Genomic DNA, 25,723 nt, shown 5'->3' on the forward strand with positions numbered 1-25,723 from the left:
AGTTATCATATTGAATACACACCTCACGTTTAATACGTTGGCCACAATGCAGCTGCAGTTCATCTTAATATGCCAAAATCACTGATGTGCTTTGTGTTGCAAATGAAGCTGAGGCGATGTCTGCCGGTTCATTAGTGCTAATTCATGTAAAGTGAAGGGAAGAGGCGAGAGAAGAAAGGGTGAGGATGAAAGAGACGGTGATGAATAAGGACTGAAGGAGGCTGGTGTGGCTTTATGCAGATCCCTCCACTCCATTCAATTCTCATTTCCCAACATCATTTTCCGTGAGCACTGGTAGATTTCTTCCCTTTAGTTTCTCATCTTGAGGAAACCTACTGAAAAAAACCTATTTCTGTTCCAATCATTTTTTTACACATCAGTTCACTTGATCTGGTTCAGCAGTTAGTTTGATGACAGTGTGTGTGTGTGTTTGTGCACTTACCTAACAGGGATTTAAGGTGTCAGTTCACATTCATCAACAGGGGACTAGCTGGCAAACAGCACATTTTATAAGATCCCTCCTTGGCCAATTTTCAAATCGCCCTCAAATCATGTCAAAAACCACCCTGGTGAAGTTTTCAACTTCTCACTAACTGGGGACCTCGGCAACCCAGCGACCTAGGTGTGTACGTGTTCAGATTTAAAGTCTTTCTATGTGATTTTTCACACTTAAATGTAGAAATCAAGTATCTCCTCTGAAAATAACTCTGTGAGTCATGACTGTCTACAATGGGTGTAACACCCGAGTCCCACTGTCTGTGATGTTTTCAGAGTTTTCAGAGTCCTATCTTCACTTTGTTTACATCGCCGGGACGGCCGGCTGACTCCTCCCCTCGTGTATAAAAGTTGTTTAATTGAGGGACTAGAGAAAAGAAGAATAACATACTGTACTCACTGCTTAACTGTGTTTCTAGATCACGCTCATTTCAGGTAAATTTACATGCAGTGTGAAGATACCAGCATAATAAAGATCGCTAGCATTAGCATGCTAACACAACAATGCAGCGTGAGTTGTTTTGGTTTCATGCTGGTGCTCAAGGGCGACATCTGCTGGATCAAAAAATCACATATAAAGCATATAAAGCACATAAAAGTGTTTGTGTATTTGGTGTGTGTTTTGTGTGTGTTCGGTGTGTGTGTCCCTTTATAGCATTCTAAAATCAGAATTTCTCCGAGCAGCCGTGGCATCAGGAGATCTCAGAGCCACTTAACATTTAAATAGCACAGCCAGTAGTGACATTTTCACTGCTTTACCCCTTTAGTCCCTTTGGACTACTTATCATAATCATAGCTCATGTTGTTCAATCCCTATCTTCCTACAGTCCTTATGCCTTTGTCTTTTAAGAAGATAGTCTTCTCAGACAACAGACAACATGAGAGTCTACAGCTAAATAAAGTTTTTTGAATTTGAATTTGAATTTGAATACCAGCAGCTCTGTAAGGTTTTCTAATTGGCACTACTTCTGCTTTCAGCTTGATGTTAATATGATGATCTGGATGCTTGATTAAAAAAATAAGATATGAAGGGGCATGATAATCTGTCACTAATGTTAGTCCAATAGTTGTCCTGGATATTTCACTTAAATACAAAACTGTCAACTTCATGTCGAAATACAGTCAGGGAAACTCCAATTAGCTTCATCATAATGATAATGTGCATACATAATAATGTATTGTTTGAAACAGTGTTGGACCGACAGACTGACATTGCCTTACCCCTATGACTTCACTCTTTGAACAAAAGCGCTTTATAACTGAATGTTATCTGTCAGTGTGCACCGGCATGCAGGTGTCCAGATAATTAGAACAAGTATGGAAGAGAGGAGAGGTAGAGCTCGGCTAATAGAAGTTGAGAAATGTTGTTCTCTGAATGTCAGGCTTGCAGCCTAATTGGGAAGTCGTTAAGCTGTTGCCGAGCTGTCAAATATATCTACCAATTATTAGTGCCTCCCCCTTGTTACCCCTAAAAATCATTTTTCATATTTTAATGAATGCTTCTTACACTAGCGAAAGATAAGCATAGATTTTGTTAAATGGCAGACATCTCTAAATATTTATTTCCCTTGTGTCTGTTTTGACTCCATGCAGGTTTCCTGAGTCAGGTCCTAATTATCTGCAGCCCCCCCCCCCCCAACTAACAGAAGATCGCAGAAGGGGACACTGGAGGGACCCCGGTAAGAGATCAACAGAGAGGGCAAAGTTGTAAAAATGCAAATAACAGGAATAAGATTCAACAGGCAGGTATGGAGAGGCAGTTAAATACAATGAAGGAAAATTAGTTTAAAATCAACCAGGAGAGAACAAAATAAAAATTGAGGGAGAGTGGGACGACATCACATCACAGGCTGTAAACACAGAATGGAGAGAAAAAGAAGAGATAAACAGGAGATCGGTTCAGAGTGTCAATACAGTCTGAAGGAAAGCTCCAAGTAATCACAATATGCTCAGGTTTATATACACATGCTTCACAGAAAAACCTTCATGCCTATATCAGGATTGCCGATACAGGCGCAGTCAAATATCAAAGACATTTTGTCATACATTTTAACACGTCGCACAACAGTAATGTCAAGGAAACTTCAAGTCAGAGTATCTTTGATATTTAGCTATTTGTGAGAAACCTTCATCCTTGGCTAAAGACAAAACAGCAATATTATGTATTAAATTATTGTAGCATTTCTCAAGTGAGCTGTAAGTAAAATGTGTCCTCGACAGTAAACAGAATTATTCCATTACAATAGGAATTTAAAAAGGCTAAGAGCAGTAAAGTGAAGACAGGAAGGGATACATTTAAAGGCTAAAACATTTAAAGAAGAGAAAGATAAAAAGGTTGAAAGCAATACAATTAATAAAGGAAGGGATAGATCTAACTAATAAAGTTAGATGTATGATAGAAGAACATCTTTCTAACTATTAACAGAGCATTACTAAAAGAACAGCTTACATCCTCTGTCTGCAGCGTCTTTGCTTGACTGATTTATTTTCTTTGCTAAGTGTAGACTGAGGGACCAATGGAGGAGATCGGGGAGGATCTGAACCTCTCCTTTCTGCTGGAACATGAAAGAGAGATGATCCTGAAGGTGCTGCAGAAAGACGAGAAACTGAGGAAACGAGAGGAGAAGAGGATACGGTGAGGACTTCAGCGTCACCATTTAATCTTGTGTTTCTCTGGTTTTGTTTCTCTTCTTATCCCTTAATGTTTTCTTTTTTCTGTCCTGTAGGAAGTTGAAGAATGAGCTGCTGGAGATCAAACGGAAAGGCTCGTGTCGACCGCACGAGCTGGGGGAGCGGCAGTGCGCTCGCTGCCTGAAGAACTTGGGTCTGATTTTTGACCGTGGAGATCTGTGCGACGAGTGTCAGATGCGCGTGTGCAGCGAGTGCCGCGTTAAGGCTCCCACATCTCGGAATTGGAAATGCAACGTCTGTGCCAAGATCTCGTAAGTGTGGTTGCCAGCGGGGGACCAAAATATGGTTTGGATCAGAGGGTTTATGATACCACATCTGTCCCTGTTTGTTTTTGTTTGTTATTTTATTTAACCAGGTAAATAACCTCAGGCACTGTCTGATTGTCTCGCGTTTTTTTTAATCTTTTAAGATCGAGGCCAAAGGCTTCAAGCGAAACGAGATCCGCCATTTTCAAGTCATTTTGGAGAAAGTTCCATGCATGTTCGTCTTTGTGGAACTGAGGGGGATTTCAAAGCTGTGATCTTTTAGATGACTTACCCAAAATAATAAACTAAAAACCCAACAAAACAAATATCAAAGACAGCAGAAAACCAAACAACTAGAAGAACTGCTGTAGAACTTTTAAATTTTTTTTTTTTTAACTCAGTTTTTATTGAATTTTTACGCGTTATACAGCACAAAAAAAGAAGGAAAAAAAGCACAGACTTACACATGAGAAACAAAAACAGTACAGGAATGCATGCTAAAAAACAAAAGAAAAACAAAACAGGCCAAAGGTCAAAGAGTCAAAGTTTTGCATTATTACTGGAAGGTTTGCATCAGCAGACCTGAGTGTGCCGGTGGAGGAGCTCAGACAGGTAGGGGGGAGCCAGGTTGCATTCAAGTTCTCTTCTGCCCTATTCTAAATAAACACCCGATGGCCATAAGATATTGTTTTCTGTTTTTAAAACTTTTTTTCAACTTTCTTCTTAAAGAAAGTCTCGCTCCAACACCTACGCATGGAGCCCGCTGGTACAGAATGAAACACAAGCAGACACAGCAGTCTAGGAGAAAAATAACACTATAGGCATGTTGTAGCATTGAGCTGCCAGGGCATTGTTTGTTGCAGGGAGCTGAAGGTGGTAACAGGAGAATGGTTCCTCGAGGAGCGGTCCAAGCGCTTTGAGCAGGAAGTGGCGTGCAGCGATGTGATCAAACACACGATCATTAGCAGCCCCATTAGTGAGTTACACTCTGTTAAGCTTGTTATGTAAACCAATGGAGTTGAAAACAATCTTAATGGGTTTCTTTTGTTTTCTTCTATCACAAGTTTCTTTAAAAAAGTCGACAGAAAACCTGTCGGCCGCATCAGAATCAGAGCGAGCCGACACTCCTAAATCCAAGAGAACTGGAATGCTCAGGAAAGGGTAAGTAGAGTTTACGAAGCTGTTCAATCAATCCAAAAGGAGACTTAAAGAAACACCATGAAAAACCACAAATGGAAAGAAAATGTCATTGGTTTAAGACTTGAGTTCAGTACATGACGTTAAAAAGGTCAAGTGGATGCTCATCCGATTTATCAGAAACCATAAATCTTTTGAAAACACATTTAGTAAAGTAACAGAGCAGTAATTGGATTGTGCTCTCTAACATCACTCCTCATCTTAATTCACTCGATTGTCTCCTGAAGGCATCACAGTGAGTCACACAAAAAAAAGCCATTTAGGCAAAACGCCTCTAATAAAATGAAGAAATGAGGATACTTTAATGTGTTTAACAGGGCGGCTGCAGAACACCCTCTGACTTTAAAGTATTTCTTTCTACATGGGAAAGACTGTCTCCGGCATCTTGTTGAACCACTCAGAGAGCGAATAGATTACATATTTTACATCTTCATCAGTGTTGTCAGAACTCAATATGATGAACACATGTGGAGGTGTTTCAGCCGGAGAAAAGTTGGTGACAAACTGACCAACGTTTTTCATGAAAGTGACAAAAAGAGGGGAAAAAAAGAAGTCTGAATGGAAATGGCTAATCTTATAATTGCAATAGAATAATAAACAGGGCTTCCATCCTTAACTACGGTGCATTTTCTCGGTGTGTTTTAACCTGTTAACTTAAGTGACACAGTGTTAGGGTTTTGTAATAATACTTAATATCGCTGTTGTGTGTGTTTGTGTGTCTGTGTGTGTAGAAGGAAGATGGATAAAAAAGGCGCCCGATCGACCTTAAAGCCAGAGAATGGAGTCGACAGTCCAAGTCCTAAATCCCTGTCAGATGGAGATGCTCAGAGCCTACTCAGTGTTCGCTCATCTACCACTCTACATACAAATAGGTGAATAGATTGATACCCGTTCTCAGCACTGACGAGGTATTGTATTAGTATATACAGAGTTTATTTCAGTTTGAAAAGTAAGGAATTACGGACTTCAAGGATGACTGAAGAAAACATGCAATAAAAATATTTTAAATTATATGAAATTTACAGTAAAAAAAAAAAAATCTCAATCACATTATTTTTATCAAATTACTGTCACGTTGGTGGATGAAATCTCATTTTTCCAGGATTTTAGGGGTGGAGGGTGGGACATTGCTAGACTTGAATTAACAGTATTTATTAAAATAGAATATAATTACTTAATTGATCCCAAACTGGGAAATTGTGGAATTTTTATTATTATTATTATTGATTAAAGACAAATTGTTATTGAGTGTTAAACTAGTTTTGTTCTGGTTTTCAGGGGCGCTGCGTTGGCCTTGGAGTCCTCAGGATTGCCCACGGTCCCTAACAACCTGCGATCCCAGCCTGCAGACCGATCTCAAACTTCCAACGACAACCGGAGGGTCAGGGTCAGCAACTCATTCACAAAACACAAAATCAGAGTAACACACTTGGGGGGGAAACAATTATAATTTCATATATTTGTATTATTTAAGTATCTTTGGCGTGTGAATTTTGTGTTTGCACACAGCCTGATGGAGCGGAGAGTGTGGCCAGTTTACACTCCAGTGACAGCACACCTGAGAAAAAAGCACCTGCGTACTACAGGAAGTCTTCAGGCGCCCCGACCATTTCTGTGTCCAAGGCTTCGGTGTCATCAGGTACCTCTGACTGCTACAACCCACACTTTGGCTTTGCAATATTTTGTTTTTGCTCCACATTGAGACAAACAGACTCATGCTCTTGTCTCTATAACCCTTTTCACACATACTGAAATCTCCTGAAAAACTCCAGAGATTTGTCTACCTGGAGGTTCTTTAAGCTGTGTGAATGCAAACAGACACATTTTTCACACAGACTTTACCCAGAGTTTCTCCTCCAGACCTCTAGTATTTTATCTGCAGAATATCAGAGTGAGCTGATGTCTGAACGCAGCAGCATATACTCCAGAGATTTCAACTGGAGCCAATAGAAAGAGAATGATGTTTATAAACAGTGACTGTCTAAAGTGTCTGCGGGCGACCTCTACGATCTCCGTGCTCTAATTAAACGTCTGCATTCTGTTTTCTGTTGGTCAGTTTGTTGTTCTCCTCTCTTTTGTGGATGTTGTCATTCCATTGGATTACACATAGCATTGATATAAAGACAAATATTCTCATTATAACGTCGTGTAGCGGACTCTGTTGCTACGGCCGCTACTTCCGCGTTTTTTTTATTTACATCACGTCTTACCCCCCCCCGACAGAGATAGTCTCCAGCTGTGAGGAGCATATGTGAACGACTAGGTCGAGAGAATCTCCGGAGTGTTCCTCCTGTAAATATCTAGATATTATCCGGAGTGCAGATGTGAAAACAGCTTTATTTTTCACAGTAAACATTTCCACGTCTGAGTCACAGTTTCAAGATGTGTTAGCGGCAGTAGTATTTTGTCAAAGACAGTTGAACCAAGGTCGTGCTGAAAACACTCATCTGCTCTCACACTGACACTGTGGAGCACCTCGTAAAGGACAAAATGACTCCTCCTGTCGTGAGCAGATTTCACGTCTGCAAATTACATCCCATGTTCGCTTCTGTTCTTTTTTTCTGTTTGACCCTTTTTTTGTATTTTAAGTGTAATGACACCCACTTTGTCTGTCCCCGTGTTAGACCTTTTATCTGCACTCCTAACAGCTGTTCAGAGGCGTGTCAAGATTTAAAATTGCTTCATTTAGTGTCGTTAGCGTGAAGAGAACTGCTGAGTCAAGATGTCGAATCATGCCCACAGATTTGTCCGACTATATTAAGCCATTTTACTTTTGCACTGTATTACCATTTTATGGACAGATTTTTAAGAGTCTAATAACTTTATTCATAGGCTTGTGTCTGAGTAAGGTCTTCAGTGGTGATGCTCACTTTATTTTAAATCTCAGACATAGATAGATAGATAAGAACTTTATTAATCCCTTGGGAAGATTCCCTCAGGAAATTCAGATTCCAGCAGCAGGTAACACCAAAGGATAGAACAGCACACAGATACAAAGAATAAAATAGAAACACAAGTTCTATACAAATAATATACTGTACACAGTAGCATCATTTTTTCAGCTTTTTTACACATCTTATCAACTTCATATTTCAAATATGTTTTCCTTTTTTTCATTTGTTTTACCTGATTCTGAAATTAACTTAATTACAAGAACACATCAGTGAGTTGTGAAATATGAATACCTGAGTCGGTGTTTGTTAGATAAAGAGAGCTAGTGCAGAGAAGCGATCGTTTGCTTTGCATCAACACGTAAAGCAGGGGGAACAACTGTGATAGCTCGATCTTTGAAGTTTTTAAAGGATGCCTTCCAGCTCAAAACAAAAGAATTAAACAGTGTTTTTTTAGACCTTGTAAAACGCACAGAGCAAAAGTGTATTAATGGATTGAAGTGTGCATGTTTATCTGCTCAAAAGGAAACAGAATTATTAGCATGTATGGCTAAGCAAGAGACCCTTATACTCTCATGACTTAACACTTCTTTGACCCGTGAAAACATGACTTTTATTAAACCTGGTTTAAGTGTTTTTTTTCTATAGCCAAATAATTGTACATATATTTGAAAAAACTAAAATTGCTTCGGTAATCAATTGATTCTATTTTGTGTCCACAACATCCAAATCTGCATAGCAACATCTGCGTATTTTATTGACTGCCGAGAAGCCAATCCACCAATCACAGCCAAAGGTTTTAGTTTTCATCTCTCATTGGACAGAGTTCTTTCAGACTGTTCGTATCGCCATAGCAACTCCCGCCCTTCAGGCCATTTTACAGTAATGCTGCTTGTTATTATACTAAGTAAGTATTTGTTGTGTTCCTCCGGGGATAAAACAACAGAGTTCAAATCAAAAATCAAATATTTGACCTGGATGACCTTAAAGATGAAGAAAACTTCCACTGCTGTGAAATCTTTGGTCAGATTGGGTATCTGAAGAACAACAGCTTTCCAGCTGATGTCAGATTAAATAGCAGGTAAACTAAGACTTCCTGTAAGGACTGAAGTGGGAGGAAACGAGCCTCCCAATCCAAAAAATGAGCAGTACTGGGAGTAAACTTGATGAATTACGATTAAAGGAAGCATTTTTTATTGATTTTATTTTACATTTTTTGGTCTTATTCTTTAAACTCTTATTACCTACGTAGGTTCTGTGACTACTCCATGACAGTCATGACCTTCTTTACCTACATACAATCAGTGTTAATCTTCACACCATTTTCTAATTTAGTCACAGTCTCCTGACGAAAATGTCTTTTATATTGAGTCAGATATTAGTCATTTGTTATTGATTTAATTTAGTCAATTAGTCACTGACTAAAATTGCACATCATTTTAGTTGATGACAATAGAAGATATTTTAGTCAACAAAATCAGACGCAAGCTTTTATTTTGATAATCAGAAGCTCCAAGGGGCGGGGCTTCACGAAGCTCCAGGGGGCGGGGCTTCACAGACCTGCAGGCTCCAGGCTGCACATTGTTGCACTCACCCCACACACACACACACACACACACACACACACACACACACACACACACACACACACACACACACACCTTTGATGAAGTCTGCTTTGGTTTACAATGATTTTAGAACAGCTGAGGGGGGAAACGTGATAATCCTGACTTGTAATGTAGTTTTCGTTTTGTCACATTTTCCTCAATTAGATGATGAAGTAATATTATTTATCAAATGGTCAAATAGCGGAGTTTCGTCATCGTCATAGTTGACTAATTTAAAAAAGAACTTCGTCAACAAATATTTTCGTCATTTATTTTGTTGACGAGATTAACACTGCATACAATCATTCTGAGCTGCATTTGTTACCCATCAACTGCTAAACAAATTCAGTATTTGATTATTACAGTCAGGCAGAGAGTACATCTGCAGACCTTAATGATTTTCCCACTCTCTCCACAAACAGAAAAAATGATGATTAGGTTTCCTCAGTTTTTTGCCTTGAGGTCCTCGACTCCCTTCAAACAGCATCTTTAAAACTACTTTTTTTTTTCTCACACTCTCCTCTTTGTATCCCCCCCCCCCCCTCCCGGTCTTCCTTTCCTTTCCCCCCTCCTTCCCCTTCCCTGCAGATCTCAGTCGCTCAGAGATGGACCTGTCAGCTCCTGGATCTGAACCCAGTGACGACGCCCTCAATCTCAGAAGGCATTCAATCGGGCTCACCGAAACAGTAAGAGGCATACATCCCCCCCCCCCCCCCCCTTCCAGCTTTTTTTTCCTGCAGAACTGACTACTTGTTTGATTTTTGCAGGTCTTAGAAAAAACCAAGCATTTAAGTTTAAAGTCCACACAGCTTGTTTGAGGTTTTCAGTCCATGCACCCTGCTAAGCGGCTACATGTACTGCACTGTACATCTGTATCGAGTTCATCTGTGGGCTGATGAAGTTAACGTGATGCATCAGGCGTGGGGCTGAATGTTAATTTCCCTTTAGAGCAGCTCACTTCAAAGAGCATCACAAGCATCTAAACGGCTGTATGCTGAAAAACAGGTGGAGGATCTGATGGGCTGCTTTGTCTCTGTGATTACTCAGTTTATTTTCTATATAATCTTTTCAAACTGCTCCACAAAAACACAGAGACTCACTCAAACAGGATTTTGTTTTTCATCCATTCATGCTCACAAGTTTACTTTTAACCCACCGATATTTTTTTTTTTGGCGCGTGAAAAGTGAGTAAACAAATAAATAACCACACTCCTGTCCTGACTTGTCTTGTGTAAATTTATGGAAAACGTTGCTGCATCCGCCCACAGAGAACTCCCATGTGTGGGAAAACTCAAAAGATGCTTTTGGCCAGCTTCCCGGATGCCATCTCCTCCTTCTTTTGATTCAATCTGAACGCTGTCATCCGCAGGACTTTACTGATGAGGAAACAGAGGAAGACATTGATGCTCTCATGTCAGCCCACGGGAAGTCTGCGAAACAACGCCCCAGTATCGACATGTCAATGGTAACACCCATGTTAATGCTATTACAAACACAATGTGAGAGCGTAGCTTCTGGGAAAGTCCTGTGTGCTCACGTACAGTACAAACATGAGCATGCACTCTCTGTGTGTACATCATCACCTGACACTTGAGTCAGGTGTGTATGTTCACTGTTGACTGTGTAAACATTGTGGGAGCCAGTCAACTGGTGTCACGAACAGCCTCCACTGCACGCTTAGGACGCTTGCTGCATTTACATGAACGACAGGACTTATAGTATGATAATGAAAGCTTTACTGTGATGTAAGTTAGTAAAGTGTTGGGATGGTTCTGCCTCCTCTAAGTTGTTTTTTATGGCTTTTTTTCCTCATGTACAGTCAATTAACAAACATAACAGAACAACACATTATCTCCCATTCAGTTTTATGTGCACAAGTGTATCATTAAGGATGTTTCATTCATTTGTTTTTGCAACAGACTATGCAACTAAAGCCTGGCTCACACTGTGCGATTTTCCCCCGATTGTATAAAAGTCGGGGTGGCATGTCAGCTCACACTGTACGACTGAAATCGGGACGGAGCGTTGACAATTGTTAATAAAGTTTCATTTGAAAAAAACAAAGGATGACGGTTAGTGAAAGAGACGGAAGTGGAAGTTGTTGTAGGATATAGAAAAGTTGATACAATCGTAGATATATGGAGACAAGTTTGTGCTGCACTGATGATCTGTACAGAAACCTAACCTGCCGCTGGTCGCCATGACTACAGTCCTCCCTTGTCTCTTGTGATTATATTGTAGTCACACACGACTTCCGGATCCTTTCATGACGTAATCGTCAAGATTTTAAATTCTAAATATCAAACATGTTTGAAATAAATCGGGGCGTCCCTGACGATCGCCGGGCAGATCGGGGACGTTAAGATTGGATCGGGAAGGAAGAATCAGAGCTCAAATCGGCCCGATGATCCCGCAGAGTGAGCCAGACTTAAGTGGAGTTCACTTTGAAATGTTCACAGCAACAAGAAGCTGCGATAGTAATCAATCAATTGAGCCAAAAACCACAAAAGCACGTCTAGCCCGCTTTGTTTGTTGTGTTATTTACACAAACCAAACAATAATCACACCATTATCAAGCACTTGGCACTAGTGGCAAACAAAGCCCTCCTATCTATAATCATTCTCAAATGAACCACTCACTCACATTATCACACATCTTAACACAATTCTTTAATTCTGCAAACCTTTTCAACCAACTATACAGAGCCGAGTCGGGCATACTATCCAGATATTGACCTAGCATATAATTGGCTCATTTCCTGACTCATGCTGTGTTCATTGTTGTGCCTCTGTGTGTAATTTGAGAACTGCATAGATAAGCAGATGAGACAGACGTCCTGCCTGTCTGACATTTATCAACTCATCTTATTATTAATGTATAACAACCGTCGCTGAGCTGCAGTTGTCTGTATGAATGAAAGTGAAAGAAGGTGATACGGGACATTATCGCTGAGATTTGAGTTCCTTATTGAATTGAGCTCTAATATTCTCTGCCCCCTAACGACATGATTCAGTTCATGGAGGGCTTTGGTGGATAATGAAATCACAGCTGAGGTAGTATTAGTTCTATTATTCACTGGTGTAATTTCTAGATTTTTAAATTAAAATAGAAAAATATCTATGCCATATCTATTTTATTAATTCAGTCCTAGAATAAATCTCCCAGTCCAAAAAAAATGGACCCTGTGCTACCTCACTTCTTGTATACAGTCTACTGGAGAGACCCATCTCTAGGTTAAAAATAAAGAGCTCATGCTAAGATAACAAAGATATTTAAAGTCATATGCAGGAAAAAAATAGTTTACTTCATCTCCAAAATCTCTCTTCAGTCTCCCAAAATCTCAAACACTAGGGCTTTGAATGGTCTTGAAAGTAATGGCAGTTCATTTAAGGTGGACATGAATGTTTAACACAATCCATCCCAACAGCGTCTGAGACTTTTCTCCTTTTCTGGAGAACTGGAACGTCTAAATTTTAGATAAATCTTTGCAGTAGTTTTGGTGATATTTCAGTCATTCTCATCCTTTCAGTTAGACAGAAAGAGAGAGGCTTAAACTAGGTCTTTTTTTTATTGTGATAAGGTGTGCAAGTACAAAACAAAAATGTGCACGAAGACATGTCAATTAAAGCAGAAATAAACAAAACAAAATCAAAATATGCAAAACGTTAGCAAAGACAAATCCAATTAAAGTAGATATAATAAAAGTCAAATAAACAGAAACAAAATTGAAGATAATTGAGAGGAAAAGAAAAGAAAACAGATATACCTGTCTATATCATGATCTTTACCATGTGTGTGTCGGTGTGTGTCGGTGTGTGTTGGTGTGTGTTGGTGTGTGTAAGTGTGTGTCGGTGCGTGTAAGTGTGTGTCGGTGTGTGTGTGTGAGTGCGTGTGTGTTTGTTTGTATCCCGTGTGTCCATGTGGATTTCACCGATTCCAGATGAGTTGTAATCTCTGTGGTTTCATCTGATAATCGCCATGGTAACCATGTGTAATGTGGTTTCTGGCTGTGCTGCTGTGTGACAGGGCTTCCTGCAGCTCCTCCTCTGGGGGCTTCTGGGGGTCTGTGCTCGGGGTCTGCTTCTATCACTAACACATCAAAGAGCTCAGATCTCTCTCTCTCTTTTTCTCTTTTTCTGTCCCCTGTTTATCTGTTTATCTTCAAATGAACCGGCTGCTAGTCTTCCACTCCCGGCTCAGTCAGAAGGTGGGGACACCTCAATGTCCCCGACTCGGATGCTGAGACTGTAAGTCTCCTGCGAATGTCTGCATGCATTAGTGTCCACCTCTACTTTATAGAACAGTTAAGAGTGCAGCGAATCACCACAGCTCAAATATTACATACAACACTGAATAATGTAAATGAGCTTTCCTTCAAACCCCGGCATGTTCAGTGTGTGTTTGTGCTCATGCTTTTTTTTTCTTAAGTGATGTTAGCTTCATTTGTTCCCTGAAAAACTAAGCTACATGCATTACTCTAGTCATTTATCACACCAGCTCCCTGTAGGGAATAAATGAAGTAGACTTTCCAGTAGAAGAAGCACAGTGTGTGGCTCAATTCAGCCTTCTTTCTTCCAGCGTTCTCCAGACATTATCATATTATCAGGGGGATTACAGCAGTTTTATTCATCTCCAAAAGCTTCGACTCTTTCGGTCCGCCTGCTTTCCAAGACGTGTTCCAGATAATGAATACCTACTGTGGTTTTTAGTGAGTCTGTGTCTTTGTTCATAAAATTGGTTTTGCAGGAACACGGTTTTGAGGAGCACAAGGACCGCTTTTTTTAAAGATTTAATTTGATCGTTTGTGCAGGAGATGCACACAAACACAGGACAGTTCTCTCACTGTGGTAATAACGATAACACCATATGAGCGGTAGTTTTCACTCTTTTTCTTGTTATTTATTTATTTCTCCTATTTGTTCCTTTGATAACTGACTTCCATTCTTCTTTTATCCAATCTACATTTTATGTCACCTTAGCTGTCTTTGGTGTTTTTGGGTTTTTTTTTTATTACTTGTTATTGTTGTTGGTCAGCAGAAAGATGAACAGCAATAGAAAGTCATATGTAGACGATCTCCTTTTGACCGGTTACGTTACAGGAAATGAGAAAATAAATAAGAAAGAAGCTAATAAAATAAAACAAACAATCAGGTTGATTGATAGCAGAAGTGCTAAAGAGATATAAAATATAGCACCAAACAAACACATGGACACAAGAGGGAGAAACTTGCATGAAAAGAAAAAGAAATAGAGATGTAAAACACATGAGGCAAACTACAAAAGGAGGTCTCATAGGAGACACCGACATCCTTTTATAGGAAGTAACCTTTAAAAACCCTGGCTGTCAATCAACTCTGCACAGGAAGCTGTCCAGGCTGCATTAAGACAATAATTTACAGTCCATCCTGTCATGATTACTTTCTTTTGTCCAGTAACACAGATAAGACTGATATTTCTGGAACATTATACAAACTGCAAACCTTTTTCATGCACATGATTCTGTGTGTTGAAATGTTGAATTTTCACGTGTTTTTAATCCTTTGTAGAATCAGAATCAGAATCAGAATCAGAATCTATTGCCAAGTACATTTACACAAACAAGGAATTTGACTTGGTGTATTGGTGCTAAACAATTAACAAGGAAATAAAGCAGAACTAGAAACAACTTAAATAATACAGAATAAGAAGATATTACAATATATAAAATAGAATTTAAAAATGTAAAGAATAAAGAATAAAAATGTACAAAAGGTGACATGTAGGAGCTGTGCAGTGGACAATGAGAAAAAATCTTAGTGTGTGTAACTACTCACAGAGTGCATGTAAGGAAGATACATTTTTTAAGTCCAGTGGAATAGATACATGCATGCAGCCATCACTAGGAGCAGTGGTCTTTTACATGTGTAGTAGAGTACCATCACCATCTCCCCTGCACTGAAATCTTCAACCTGAAGTCTAAAGTATACATGCCTGTGGGAGAAGCAGTGTGTTATTTCACATGGCATTATCCTTACCCTTAACATTACCGTGTATTGCTGCAGACTTTATTCAAGATATTTTTATTTCTACCCTATTTCATCAGCACGTCTGTGATATATTAGAAGCTTGTTTTCCTCATCTTGCCTCGTCTCTTTCATGCTTTTGACCTCATGCTGTTCCTTTTCCTTACCTCTTCAACTCATCCAGTGACCTTCTCTTCCCCCCCACCCCTATTATCTGTGTGTATGTGCATTACAGAGTAGCATAAACAGCATGTTGAGCATGTACAGTGAATCCGGTGACTATGGCAACGCCAGGGTGAGCGGCGAGATCCTGCTGAAGATCAGCTACAGCTACAAGACCGGAGCTCTCAACGTCTTGGTGAGGGAGTGTCACAACCTGGCAACCGGAGACGAGAAGAGGCAACGCACCGACGCGTAAGAGTGCAATCACACAAAAACACGATTTAATATCTTAGCTGTCACACTTCTAACGCCACCAGGAGGTCAATTCTATATTCTTGAAGGTTTAGGCAGGCATTGCACCTTGCTGTTATTTTACAAAGATGTAGCAGCAACACTAATTGGGCATTGTTTAAGACTTTGACAAAAACAATCCCAAACTCAAGGTCCACAAACAGTATTAGGTTTATCTGGAGCTTTAGCCACACCACACATCAGCAGATCGGCGGATTGAGTTTGATCAGTCGTTATTGAGGAGGATTTATTCACACGCTTTGGGGATTTTTTTCCCTCGTCAGCATATAAGTTAAGCTTTCAAGTCCTTTTCTTTCTTTATATAATTAGTTAATTACTGTTTTTTTACAACAGAGAGAACAACCCTTTTGTTAACGGTCAACAAATCAAACAAATGTAACAAAACACACTAGAACAAAGAAACACAAGGATAAGAAACTACAAAATAAAACAGGAAACACTAAACTATGAAACATTAAGACAAAATCACACAAAGGAAACACACAACACTAGGATGGACAGGAGAAATTAAAACATGGAAACCTAAACACTGAAATACAAAACTAAATGAGACCAAATCATGGTTAAAACAGCAGTTTACCTAATAAGTATTAAAACTTTACTTTTTCTACCTTAGCCAATCAAATACCATGAGACACAACATCTCCACTTCCAGGTTGCCCTGGTCCGGACATCTGCCAAAAAAGAAACTACAGATATTTTCAAACACAACAAATAATAATGACATAAATATAATATTTATCATATAAAGCAGCACAAGTGTAAAAGGGGCAGTGGCTATTATATTAATGCTTATATAAATGTTGATGGACGGCTTGCCTGAACAAACCCCCACACACACACACACACACACACACACACACACACACACACACACACACACACACACACACACACACCCCACAGCCCCTTGCTCCCTATCCCTCTTCCTGCATCTTATCCCATCTCTCCCCCTATCCCTTTCCAAGCCCGGCGCAGTCTAGGCCTGTGAAGGCTGTTTCATCATGAGCCGGGGATCCAGCAGAAGATTTCTGCCTTTTAATAAGAAAGTTTTTTCTTACCACTGTAACTTTTGCTGCTTTGCTAAAGTGCTCATGATGGATAGGCCGGATCTTTGTAACATAGCAATAAGTAAGGTCTTTTACCTGCTTTTTGTAAAGTGTCTTGAAATAACACCTGTTATGAGTTGACGCTATACAAATAAAAAAAAAATTGATTGATAAACGTTTTCCAGTGGAGTTACTCTGTGTCTTCTTGGCAGATACGTGAAGACTTACCTGCTGCCAGATATGTCACGACAGAGCAAGAGGAAGACGAGCGTCAAGGCCAACAGCATCAGCCCTGTTTTCAATGAGAATCTGAGGGTCAGTGGCTGGAAAAACTCACCAAGCACAAACTTACAGTGGTTACTCTGTAAACTCAGATCACTCATTTGAGAACGTATATCATTTACGTCGATGTTTCCCCCCTGTGTGTATGTGTAGTACGTGATCAGCCACTCGCAGCTGGAGACGAGAACCCTGCAGGTCTCCGTGTGGCACCACGACCGCTTCGGGCAGAACAGCTTCCTGGGAGAGGTGGAGCTGACCTTTGACTCCTGGGAGTTTGACACCCAAATAGAGGAGTGGTACGCTCTCCAGCCCAAGGTACGCGGGATGCGGGGATGAGCGTTGTTGTCACATTTGTGATAATGTTGTAAATGTGTTTGAGCAGATTGTGAATGATGTTTGTGTAGGTGGAGAGCAGCGTGGACTCCACAATGCCGTACAAAGGAGAACTGACAGTCGTGTTAAAGTACATTCCTGGAGAGAAGAACCTCATGCCTCTAGATGAAGTACCAGGTACCTTTACAACCTTTATAACCTTTATAACCTTTATAACCTTTGTGATGTAAATCATGTTGTTGCTCCTCCTTTTCAAACAAAGGTAAAACTAACAGCTTGAATAATTGTCTTATTAGCAAAACATCACATTCAACGTATATGTCCCCTGTAGGTCTTCCCTTAAAGGCTTTATATGTGATTTTTTTGATCCAGCAGATGTCGCCCTTGAGCACCAGCATGAAACCAAAACAACTCGCGCTGCATTGTTGTGTTAGCATGCTAATGCTAGCGATCTTTATTATGCTGGTATCTTCACACTGCATGTAAATTTACCTGAAATGAGCGTGATCTAGAAACACAGTTAAGCAGTGAGTACAGTATGTTATTCTTCTTTTCTCTAGTCCCTCAATTAAACAACTTTTATACACGAGGGGAGGAGTCAGCCGGCCGTCCTGGCGATGTAAACAAAGTGAAGATAGGACTCTGAAAACTCTGAAAACATCACAGACAGTGGGACTCGGGTGTTACACCCATTGTAGACAGTCATGACTCACAGAGTTATTTTCAGAGGATATACTTGATTTATATTAGTTGTGAAAAATCACATTTAAAGACTTTAAAGGCTCTAGTTCAAATGTTGATTTACAGCTTAATGTAATAAATGTCAATAAAACATTGTACAGATAGATGATTAATAGATTCTTTGTTGATCCCGAGGGAAATTCAAATGACTTTATTGCCAAGTTATATGTCATTGTTGACAATGGATTTTTCCATGCTGGATTGGAAGAATGGTTTGAACACTTATTTCTATTAAAAGATAATTTTGCTCTGCAACACTCATGTTAACAGCTTCTCTGAATTCAATACTTCAGATTTAATAACTCTAAGACCCTTAAGAGATGACTCATTATGAAACACTTTGGCCCTGAAGGCTTGGATAATAGATTTATTGCTGAATTATTTAGGAGTTACACAATATTTAACTTGCCCACATTTTCAACTGGTTTCCATTAATTTCACATTACTAAAGATTATTCTATAATCATTTTTAAAAAAAAAACATTACTTTGGATTTATAAAGTAATTAGGGGAATGGAAAGTGTAAAGGGAAGTGTACTTGTACTGAGTGTGTGTTTAGTTGTGTAAATACAAGACATGTTTGTTTGTTTGTTTGTTTGTTTGTGTCACAGTGAAGAAAGGGTTCCTGAAAAGCAAGAAGGCAGCCAGCTTCACTCTGCCTGAAGGGGGCATGGTCGAGCTGCTCGTCAAAGGAGCAAAGAATCTCACTGCCGTCAAGTCTGGAGGCACTTCAGATCCTTTTGTGAAAGGGTGAGACGACTGGGGCTGGTTGAAAAACCTTCACATGGGGGGGGGGGGGGGGCTCAAATAGAGTTAAGAGTGTGCATGTGAAAAGTAAAGCCACAATCCTCCACAACAAATAAACTGCATATTCAAGTAATTAAGTGTGATACACCAATGCAAAAACACAAATATATAAACATGATGTAGAAATATACACAAACATGTTACCTGTATTAGCTTTGAACCAAGGGCATGACTTTTTAAACACCATTTAGACATCAGAAAGAAACATGCTAAAAAACTACTTCTTGTTTTGTGTCTCGTTGAAGTGGTTCTTTTTGTCTTTGTGATGGTTTTCCCTTCACTTAGCAGTAGTTTGTTTTTTTGTCTCCTTCCCTTTTGTTCTGCTTCTCTGTGGTACTTTTTGTGTGTCGTCGTCATGACTCTGCAGTCGTGTTGTGTTTGTGGTGGTTTTTATTTCTCTCTGTAGTATTTTGAAATTCTCTTTCTGGTCTTTTTTTTGTTTTATCTCTGAAGTCATTTTTGTGTGTCTTCTGTGTCTCTTTGTGATCATATTGTGTGTCTCTGTTTTATTGTTTTTGTCTGCATGTGCCAATTGTGACTCCTTCTGCTGTGGATATGTGTCTGTTTTTGATCATTTAAAAAATCTCTCTCTGTTGTATTCCTGTGTGAGGTCGTTTTAGTTATGTGTGAACCTTTTGTTATCTTGTATGTGTGTGTATCATCATGTGTCTTTTTAATTACTCTTCATGTCTTGATTTTAATTGTATGTCTGTGCGTGCTCTTTTTTATTTTGTGTCTTTATGCTCATCTTATTGACATTCAAATAAGAAATGTTATCAGCTCCTTTCTTTTTTTGTGTCCATCATTTCTCTCTCTTTACTTTTTTTTTTATAATTCTTTATTTAGAGGATGGTTGAGAACAATTTACAGACAATTAGCCCTGCAGTTACAGAAGGTATAAAGGGTCCACAGTGAAAGTCTGCAGCAAACATCTAGATAATCTTGAAACCCCTTTTCCTCCTTAACATCCTCAATTTCTTTTTTTTTTTTTTACAATATGTATCTTATTACGCTATAACTATATACAGTCTGTAAAGAGGGATGTGTTACATTTATTTTCTTTAATATGTAGGGCGACAGTTCAACGTGTTTTCAAAGCGGAGGGCCCAAGAGACAGAAAACTATCAGCTCCTTTCTACAGAATCTTTACAACATTTCATTCACATTACTCCCAAGTCATGAACAGGGCTTCCTTTGTTACACATGATAAGAATGAATTAAACAGATAAGTGTTGTATAAGTGTTGTGTTTTTTTCTTTCCCTCCAGATACCTCCTTCCTGACAACAACAAGTCCACTAAGCACAAGACAGCGGTGGAGCGACGCACTGTGAACCCCGTGTGGAACCACACCTTCACCTACTGCGGCCTGCAGCCAGGAGACCTCAACAACGTGTGCCTGGAGCTCACCGTGTGGGACAAAGAAGCCCTGGCCAGCAATGTCTTCCTGGGGGGAGTGAGGCTAGGAGCTGGGTCAGGTGTGTGTGTGTCTGTGTCTGTGTGTGTGTGTGTGTGTGTGTGTGTGTGTGTGTGTGTGTGTGTGTGTGTGTGTCTCTGTGTGTGAGAGACAAGAATAGTAGTTTATTAGCCTTTTTTCTTTAGTATGGGAGATATTTGCTCATTCTTTTTTCCTCTTATAAGGTAATAACAGTCATGCTCAGAATTTTAAATACGGCGGTTAAAACCTCTGAAAGGTCTCCGTGGGCTGAAGAGGCTTAGTGAAAATTGAAGGAAGCAGATGCTGTATACGTACTGAAATGTTTGGAGAATAAAAATAAGGCCTTTAAGGCTTTCTATGTGATTTTTCACACTTAATTATAATATAAATCAAGTATATCCTCTGAAAATAACTCTGTGAGTCATGACTGTCTACAATGGGTGTAACACCCGAGTCCCACTGTCTGTGATGTTTTCAGAGTTTTCAGAGTCCTATCTTCACTTTGTTTACATCGTCCGGACGGCCGGCTGACTCCTCCCCTCGTGTATAAAAGTTGTTTAATTGAGGGACTAGAGAAAAGAAGAATAACATACTGTACTCACTGCTTAACTGTGTTTCTAGATCACGCTCATTTCAGGTAAATTTACATGCAGTGTGAAGATACCAGCATAATAAAGATCGCTAGCATTAGCATGCTAACACAACAATGCAGCGTGAGTTGTTTTGGTTTCATGCTTCGTGCTCAAGGGCGACATCTGCTGGATCAAAAAATCACATATAAAGCCTTTTAGTTAAAAGAAAATGACTTTGTAGTATCTTTGAATTAGATACAAACCCAACAAAAGTCTTGAATTGTAAGTGTCTCTTATCTTGAAGCATCTTTAGTTGAAGCACTGAAGGCTGTTTTTCTTCCTCTTGGCTATTGAGGTTGGCAGATTGAAAAATATTCAAAGGGAAAACAGATTTTTGTGCATTGTGATTTGGGGAGCAGAGGAAAGGGAGGCCTTTTTTCTTTTGTATACACACACACACACACACACACACACACACACACACACACACACACACACACACACACACACACACACACACACACACACACACACACACACACAGAGAGATGATTTAAGGAAGAGGCAGACAAAACCATGAACTATACCTTCATACAAAGGATCATCATTCAGACAGGGTGTTGTTGTTGTTGTTGTTTTATTACTTCAACAGAATAGTTTGACATTTGTATGTCATTATCCATCATAAAGATAAATGACTAACCAGACCTTTAGATGATTGGTCAGTTTGTTCTGGCTGTGAAGGTCTGAACATTTAAAAAATGATTCAAACTTTTTTACTTTCATTCCTTCCTTTTTTTGAGAACGATTTCAGCATGTGTCAACAGATGGATCGGGCTTAAAGGCTTTATATGTGATTTTTTTTTTGATCCAGCAGATGTCGCCCTTGAGCACCAGCATGAAACCAAAACAACTTGCGCTGCATTGTTGTGTTAGCATGCTAATGCTAGCGATCTTTATTCTGCTGGTATCTTCACACTGCATGTAAATTTACCTGAAATGAGCGTGATCTAGAAACACAGTTAAGCAGTGAGTACAGTATGTTATTCTTCTTTTCTCTAGTCCCTCAATTAAACAATTTTTATACACGAGGGGAGGAGTCAGCCGGCCGTCCCAACGATGTAAACAAAGTGAAGATAGGACTCTGAAAACTCTGAAAACATCACAGACAGTGGGACTCGGGTGTTACACCCATTGTAGACAGTCATGACTCACAGAGTTATTTTCAGAGGATATACTTGATTTATATATTTAAGTGTGAAAAATCACAAATAAAGACTTTAAATTGTGTTTTGTAAAATAGAATTGTAGTGGTGTAGATTTGGGCTCTGTGGAGTTTATTCAAAACACAATGTTAAAAATTCTGAATTCCTTCCTCTATAGTCATTACCTGCAGATATCACTCCACAGTACATTCAATACTGGAGTGCCGAGAGACTGTTTATGTCCTCAGGCCTCTCTCGTAATCCCAACAAAGAAAAGCTCATTTGAATGTTTGTCCCTTCTCCCCTCAAGGCAAAAGTTACGGGAACGAGGTGGACTGGATGGACTCATTCGGGGAGGAGCAGCGTCTGTGGCAACGCATGATGGAAAACCCACAAGCCCCTCAGGAGTGTACTCTGATGCTGCGATCGAGCATGGGCAAGTGCCACACATGAGTCCCGCCTGAACGCACAGACCAGAGGAGTCTGAAGAGAGTAACATAGAGGGGAGAAGAAAGAAAGAGTGAGGTGAAGGTGTGAGTGTAAGAGCTGGAAAAAGTGGAATGGTCAAAAAAAAACAAAACACAACATCGACTCAAATACTCATAAAGGAACAACGACCGTCCTCTTATCTCTGCGTCTCTCTCCCGTGTTTAGATCCCTCTTCTTCTAGTCTCAAACAGCCAGTCATGCCTTACACTCTCATCCACATGTGCCCCCCCCTTGCCCTTTCAAAATATCCAATTTTGATCAAGCATTGCTGTTTACTGCTGTATGTGAAGATGATGTTGTGTATTACCCACTGAATAAGCACACAGTGTGTGAGTCCTGATGTGTCCATCCTCGTCCCCTGTGATTCATGCATCAGAGTCGTGTCTACATGTGGAGCTGCTGTCAGACATCGGATCAGAGACTCTGACTGAAACGCGCCCTTTATATCAACCATGCTGCTTCCTGGTTGAAAGCACATGACGCTGAGATCCATCCCCCATTTAAACAGCCGAGGTGGAGAGTGACTGGTTCTTGAACTCTGAATGAACTCAATTTTGACCAAGTGTTGGGTACTAAAGTGAATTTATAATCATAGCACTTTTTGGAGACTTGAATTAGTAATATCCCATTTTCATCCCATTTTCTAGCAATGGCTAGTTAAATTCTAATCTCAGAACCTCATGACTTTTCTAGCCTCTGGCAGCGACAGCCAGCTCTTCAAGGCGGTCATACAATCAACATTTATATGATGGATTGACATGATATTTGGTAAACAAATTTATATATTTCCCCCAAGAGTAAATGAAAGAAATGTAGCTCGTGATTTTACGGATGTTCCTTTTGCGCTTTGATCAGATCACGATTTGAATGTGTTCAATGCTTTGGTGAAGAACAAAAAGTCTAAGGATATTCCCTAGCTTGTGTTAAAAATGCTAAAAGTGAATTTGTTACCAGGTTTATCTAAGCTGGTGAACCTGCAAAATATCAGTTCCTTATGAGTATGTTAGCATGCTGATGTAAGCGATTAGAACTAAATCTTATTTTGGCCGTAACAAAAATTCAAATCTAAAAAATAAATGCTTCTGAAGAAAATTGAAAGTAATTTTCGAGCATTGCATTGGGTTCATTGACCCTCCTGTAGGCCATAGTTCTGCTAATTTTAAATACCCGTTGCATGTAATGGTCGTCTACATTTCCTATCATTAGTTGGACCATGCTAATTTATTTGGAAGAAAAAATGAGTTAGGAATATCTGAACGTTTGCAACTTAATTTTTTCTTTATTTCCGTTGTGTACTGTGCAACACCCTCCCTTGATGAACCATCCTATGTTGTAATGGTTCAACTTAAAAGTTGATGGAAACATTGGGCCTGTCGCTGGTTTGTGATCGAGGCTCCAATCATCTTAAAGAGAGCAGTTCAAGAACCAGAGCCGATGTGGTGGATGGACACTAATATAAGCCGTAAGCATGGCTGCAGATTCATGTTGTTACTTTATTAATGAAAAGAAAAATTGTTCTTTTTTTTTCTGTTTATTGACTAATCATTGAAATCATCTAAGTGTAAGTACTAGACAAATGTACTTGCAGTAGAAAAAAAAAGTCTTGACCGTGTACACATTTAGAGTAGCTTTTAAATGTACTTTAACATAGCACTGTATCAGTGTAATAATAGAAACTGCATGGTTTTAATGAAATAATGTTAGAAGAACAAAAAGGTTGTATTAAGCACTGATAATGACATCACTTAAACGCAAGAGGAGGAGGTGTGAACCTTGAGACAGCGGTTATGTGTTAGAGTGAGTCAGCACTGAGCGTTTCATCTCAGGGCGAGCGTAATAATGAGTCAGTGACAGTAACCTTGTCCCTGTCGCTCCGAGCTCTGCGATCCACCACCCTGCGATGATTCAGAAACAATACTGAAGTTAATACTCTGTACAATTGGGTTTTTTTTGTTTTTCATGAAATGCCACTTTTGTCTGCTTGTCTTTGGCCTCCCTTATGCTCTGAAACTTCAACAGCTTCAAGAGTTTCTCGTCGCACAATTGGATAAAAAAAATATACACGGTGTCGACTGTCCAACATCCTTTAGATGAGAGGCTCGTGCAATACCTGATTACCTGAAGAAACTCTTGATGTACAGCATGTACTATCTCTGTAGTGTCTGGTTTCAAAAGCATCGATCACTATGTATTCAAGTCTTTTCATCCCAAATGTGTTACAGGAATATTTTCAAATAAATACATCTTTCCATAGACTGACTGATTTTTTGGTATTTTCTATTTTAATAAATGTTTGGTTGTCCTAATAATCTAAAACAAAAAAACGTCATTACCTTATTTTTATGCAAAGAAAGAAATATATTTTTGATTTCATTGTGTAGGGCAGGCCTATTCATCTGGATCACTTCTATTTACAATAAAAGAATAAATAACTAATAAACGGGGGGGGGGGCGAAATTGTGAACGACTGTCATTGTTGCCACACTAAAGTTTTTTAAAAACAGCACAGCGCTCCTGTTTAATAGAACATCTTTGGTCCTGTGCTCACAGCCTATCACAAGCTTGTGTTGTTGATGGAAAAAAACGTTTTCACGCACTGTAGTGATGTGGTGGGCTCGCTTGTCTGGCCCCCGGCTCCTTAGCTTTCTGAAAATGTGAACCACTAAACAATAAAGTTGAATTGTCCTGGTGTAGGGGATTCAAAAAATACAAAACAGACATCCAATGAAAAGGCAGATATAGAAAGCCAAGAAACATAACAAATCTGTATTTAATAGAAATTAAATCTATTTGAAACCCTTTTCATTTTTTCAGGAACTCATGATCTTTGAAGTGATCTTCTGTATATTCAATCAGGATACTCTCCAGGCTTAGATATTATTTTTTGTATTTGGATTCTAACTAAAGACGAGCAAAGGATTTTTTTCCTTTTCCAAAAGAAATGCTATTTAGATTAGATCACCACTTTACACTTGGACTCCCTGTGTTAGGTGCTGAAATTTGCTTTTTATGGCATAAACAAGGATTTCAACACTTTTCTTCAAGCCGCCAAAATTAGCCCCATTTTGTTTCCTGTAAAACTTGAGATATGCTATGAGAATCTTACGAGCTGATGTATTTATTTGTAATGAAACTTGATTCTGAAATATGCTTTTGACAATTCTACAATTCACTGAGCAGACGCTTTTCTCCAAAGCGACGTACAT

At 39.4% G+C, this 25,723-nt stretch overlaps 1 protein-coding gene across 8 annotated transcripts in view; it reads left to right on the forward strand.

Moving 5' to 3' along the window:
• sytl5 (synaptotagmin-like 5) overlaps window positions 1–24,770 on the forward strand; it is a 44,478-nt gene extending 19,708 nt beyond the window's left edge. For 3 of the 8 annotated variants that reach the window (XM_065962164.1, XM_065962161.1, XM_065962166.1), the window contains 18 exons: window positions 2,089–2,174; window positions 2,995–3,130; window positions 3,222–3,437; window positions 4,295–4,407; window positions 4,496–4,592; window positions 5,360–5,500; window positions 5,907–6,015; window positions 6,138–6,267; window positions 9,715–9,812; window positions 10,496–10,591; window positions 13,309–13,374; window positions 15,365–15,543; window positions 16,865–16,967; window positions 17,088–17,249; window positions 17,339–17,444; window positions 18,620–18,758; window positions 20,083–20,291; window positions 22,339–24,770. In XM_065962164.1, the coding sequence (XP_065818236.1) occupies window positions 3,012–3,130; window positions 3,222–3,437; window positions 4,295–4,407; window positions 4,496–4,592; window positions 5,360–5,500; window positions 5,907–6,015; window positions 6,138–6,267; window positions 9,715–9,812; window positions 10,496–10,591; window positions 13,309–13,374; window positions 15,365–15,543; window positions 16,865–16,967; window positions 17,088–17,249; window positions 17,339–17,444; window positions 18,620–18,758; window positions 20,083–20,291; window positions 22,339–22,481 (2,226 nt within the window). In that variant the 5' untranslated portion in view covers window positions 2,089–2,174; window positions 2,995–3,011 and the 3' untranslated portion in view covers window positions 22,482–24,770. The remainder of the gene's footprint in view (window positions 1–2,088; window positions 2,175–2,994; window positions 3,131–3,221; window positions 3,438–4,294; window positions 4,408–4,495; window positions 4,593–5,359; window positions 5,501–5,906; window positions 6,016–6,137; window positions 6,268–9,714; window positions 9,813–10,495; window positions 10,592–13,308; window positions 13,375–15,364; window positions 15,544–16,864; window positions 16,968–17,087; window positions 17,250–17,338; window positions 17,445–18,619; window positions 18,759–20,082; window positions 20,292–22,338) is intronic. The other 5 variants (XM_065962162.1, XM_020648781.3, XM_065962165.1 and 2 more) reach the window with 3 other exon arrangements.
• The last annotated feature ends 953 nt before the right edge of the window (window positions 24,771–25,723 follow it).

Source organism: Labrus bergylta, chromosome 13 (assembly GCF_963930695.1).
Source record: "Labrus bergylta chromosome 13, fLabBer1.1, whole genome shotgun sequence".
In the NCBI taxonomy this organism is placed as follows: domain Eukaryota; kingdom Metazoa; phylum Chordata; class Actinopteri; order Labriformes; family Labridae; genus Labrus; species Labrus bergylta.